At 55.5% G+C, this 1,634-nt stretch overlaps 1 protein-coding gene across 1 annotated transcript in view; it reads left to right on the top strand.

Moving 5' to 3' along the window:
- Positions 1-196: 196 nt before the first annotated feature.
- Positions 197-1,634, top strand: part of EMH_0067970 (uncharacterized protein) — a gene marked incomplete at both ends in the record, with an annotated part of 2,699 nt that continues 1,261 nt past the window's right edge. Inside the window, 3 exons of the mRNA XM_013498681.1 lie at positions 197-203; positions 530-606; positions 1,182-1,562. Of these exons, the coding sequence (XP_013354135.1) occupies positions 197-203; positions 530-606; positions 1,182-1,562 (465 nt within the window). The remainder of the gene's footprint in view (positions 204-529; positions 607-1,181; positions 1,563-1,634) is intronic.

Here is a 1,634-nt window from a genome sequence, read left to right as displayed (position 1 = left end):
TGCTGCTGCTCTCTCTGCTGCTTCTTCTGGGGCCTTGTGGCGGTTGCTGCTGCAGTCGGAACTGCTGCTGTCTCGGCAGCAGCAGCAGCAGCAGCAGCAGCAGCAGCAACAGCATGCATTCAACTGTCTCTTCTGTCTCCTCCTTTTGCTGCTGTAGGCCCCCTTGCTGCACTGGAGACAATACAAGAGATTCGCAATGACAGGTTAGACACGCCTGCTGCTGCTGCTGCTGCTGCTGCTGCTGCTGCTGCTGTTGCTGCTGCTGCTGCTGTTGCTGCTCCAGCTCCTGCTGGCTAGCTGCCTACATACCCAGCTAGTTGGCTAGCTAGCTAGCTAGCTAGATTGGTAGAGAGCTAGGTAGCTAGCTAGCTAGCTTGGCAGATAGCCAGTGCGCTGGCTCTCTAGACAGCTAACTAGCTAGCTAGCTAGCTATCCAGCTCGCTCGCTAGCTAGCTAGCTAGCTAGCCAACTAGCTAGCTAGCTAGCTAGCTAGCTGGGCGTGTGCAGAGTCCTGTGGGGTGTGAGACAGGCCAGGCGTTCGAGGTGGGGTCAGCCCCGCAGATGCAGGAAAACAAAACCCTAGCTGGCTATGCTAGAGGCAAGGATGTAAGCGAGGGTTTAGGGTTTAGGGTTTAGGGTTTGGGGTCTGGGGTTTAGAGTTGGGATCGCAGGGTATGGCGGAGAACGTTGATGGGCTAGGGTTTAGGGTTTAGGGTTTAGGGTTTAGGGTTTAGTGTATGGCTCTTGCTGCTCTGCTGCTGCTGCTGCTGCTGTTTTTCCCGCTGCTGCTGCTGTTGCTGTTGCTGCTGCTGCTGCTGCTGTTGCTGTTGCTGCTGCTGCTGCTGCTGCTGCTGCTGCAGAAGAAGACGTGGACGAGTGTAAATGTGAGAGGGTTTTGGGCGGATGTGGTTTGCGGCCCGTTCTACTCTCTTGGTGAGCAGTTGAGGGTTTAGGGTTTAGGGTTTAGGGTTTAGGGTTTGGAGGTTAGGGTTTAGGGTTTGGAGTTTAGGGTTTAGGGTTTGGGGTTTAGGGTTTAGGGTTTGGCGGAGTCTGTATATACACCCCACGTTCACTGCACTGGCTCCCTGTCTGCACCATAAACCCTAAACCCCAAACCCTAAACCCTAAACCCTAATCACCCCAAGCTGCCCCCCCCCTGCACACGCCTTGGGCTGCAACAGTCTTATAGAGACGTAGCATCCGCAGCAGCAGCAGCAGCAGAGACAGCAGCAACAGCAGCAACAACAGCGGCAACATTGCGAGCCATAACAACATCAGCAGCAGCAGCAGCAGCACAAGCAGCAGCAGCAGCAGCAGCAGCAGCACAATCATCATCATCAGCACCACCACAATCATCATTCGCAGCAGCAACAACAACAGCAGCAGGAGCAGCAGCAGCACCAACAACAGCACAATCAGAACCAGCACCAGCAGCAGCACTAGCAGCAGCACCAGCAGCAGCACTAGCAGCAGCACCAGCAGCAGCACTAGCAGGAGCAGCAGCAGCAGCAGCAGCACTAGCAGCAGCAGCAGCAGCAGCAGCAGCAGCTTTGTGTGTGCAGGTGTATCTGTGGATGAGCGCTTTAAGGCGGAGGCCTTCAGAGTAGCCAGCCAGCAGCAGAGACACGTAAACA

Source organism: Eimeria mitis, genomic scaffold (assembly GCF_000499745.2).
Source record: "Eimeria mitis Houghton genomic scaffold, Emh_scaff3628, whole genome shotgun sequence".
Taxonomy (NCBI): Eukaryota; Apicomplexa; class Conoidasida; order Eucoccidiorida; family Eimeriidae; genus Eimeria; species Eimeria mitis.
Note: the sequence above shows the minus strand (reverse complement) of the source record. Positions and strands in the feature narration are given on the sequence as shown.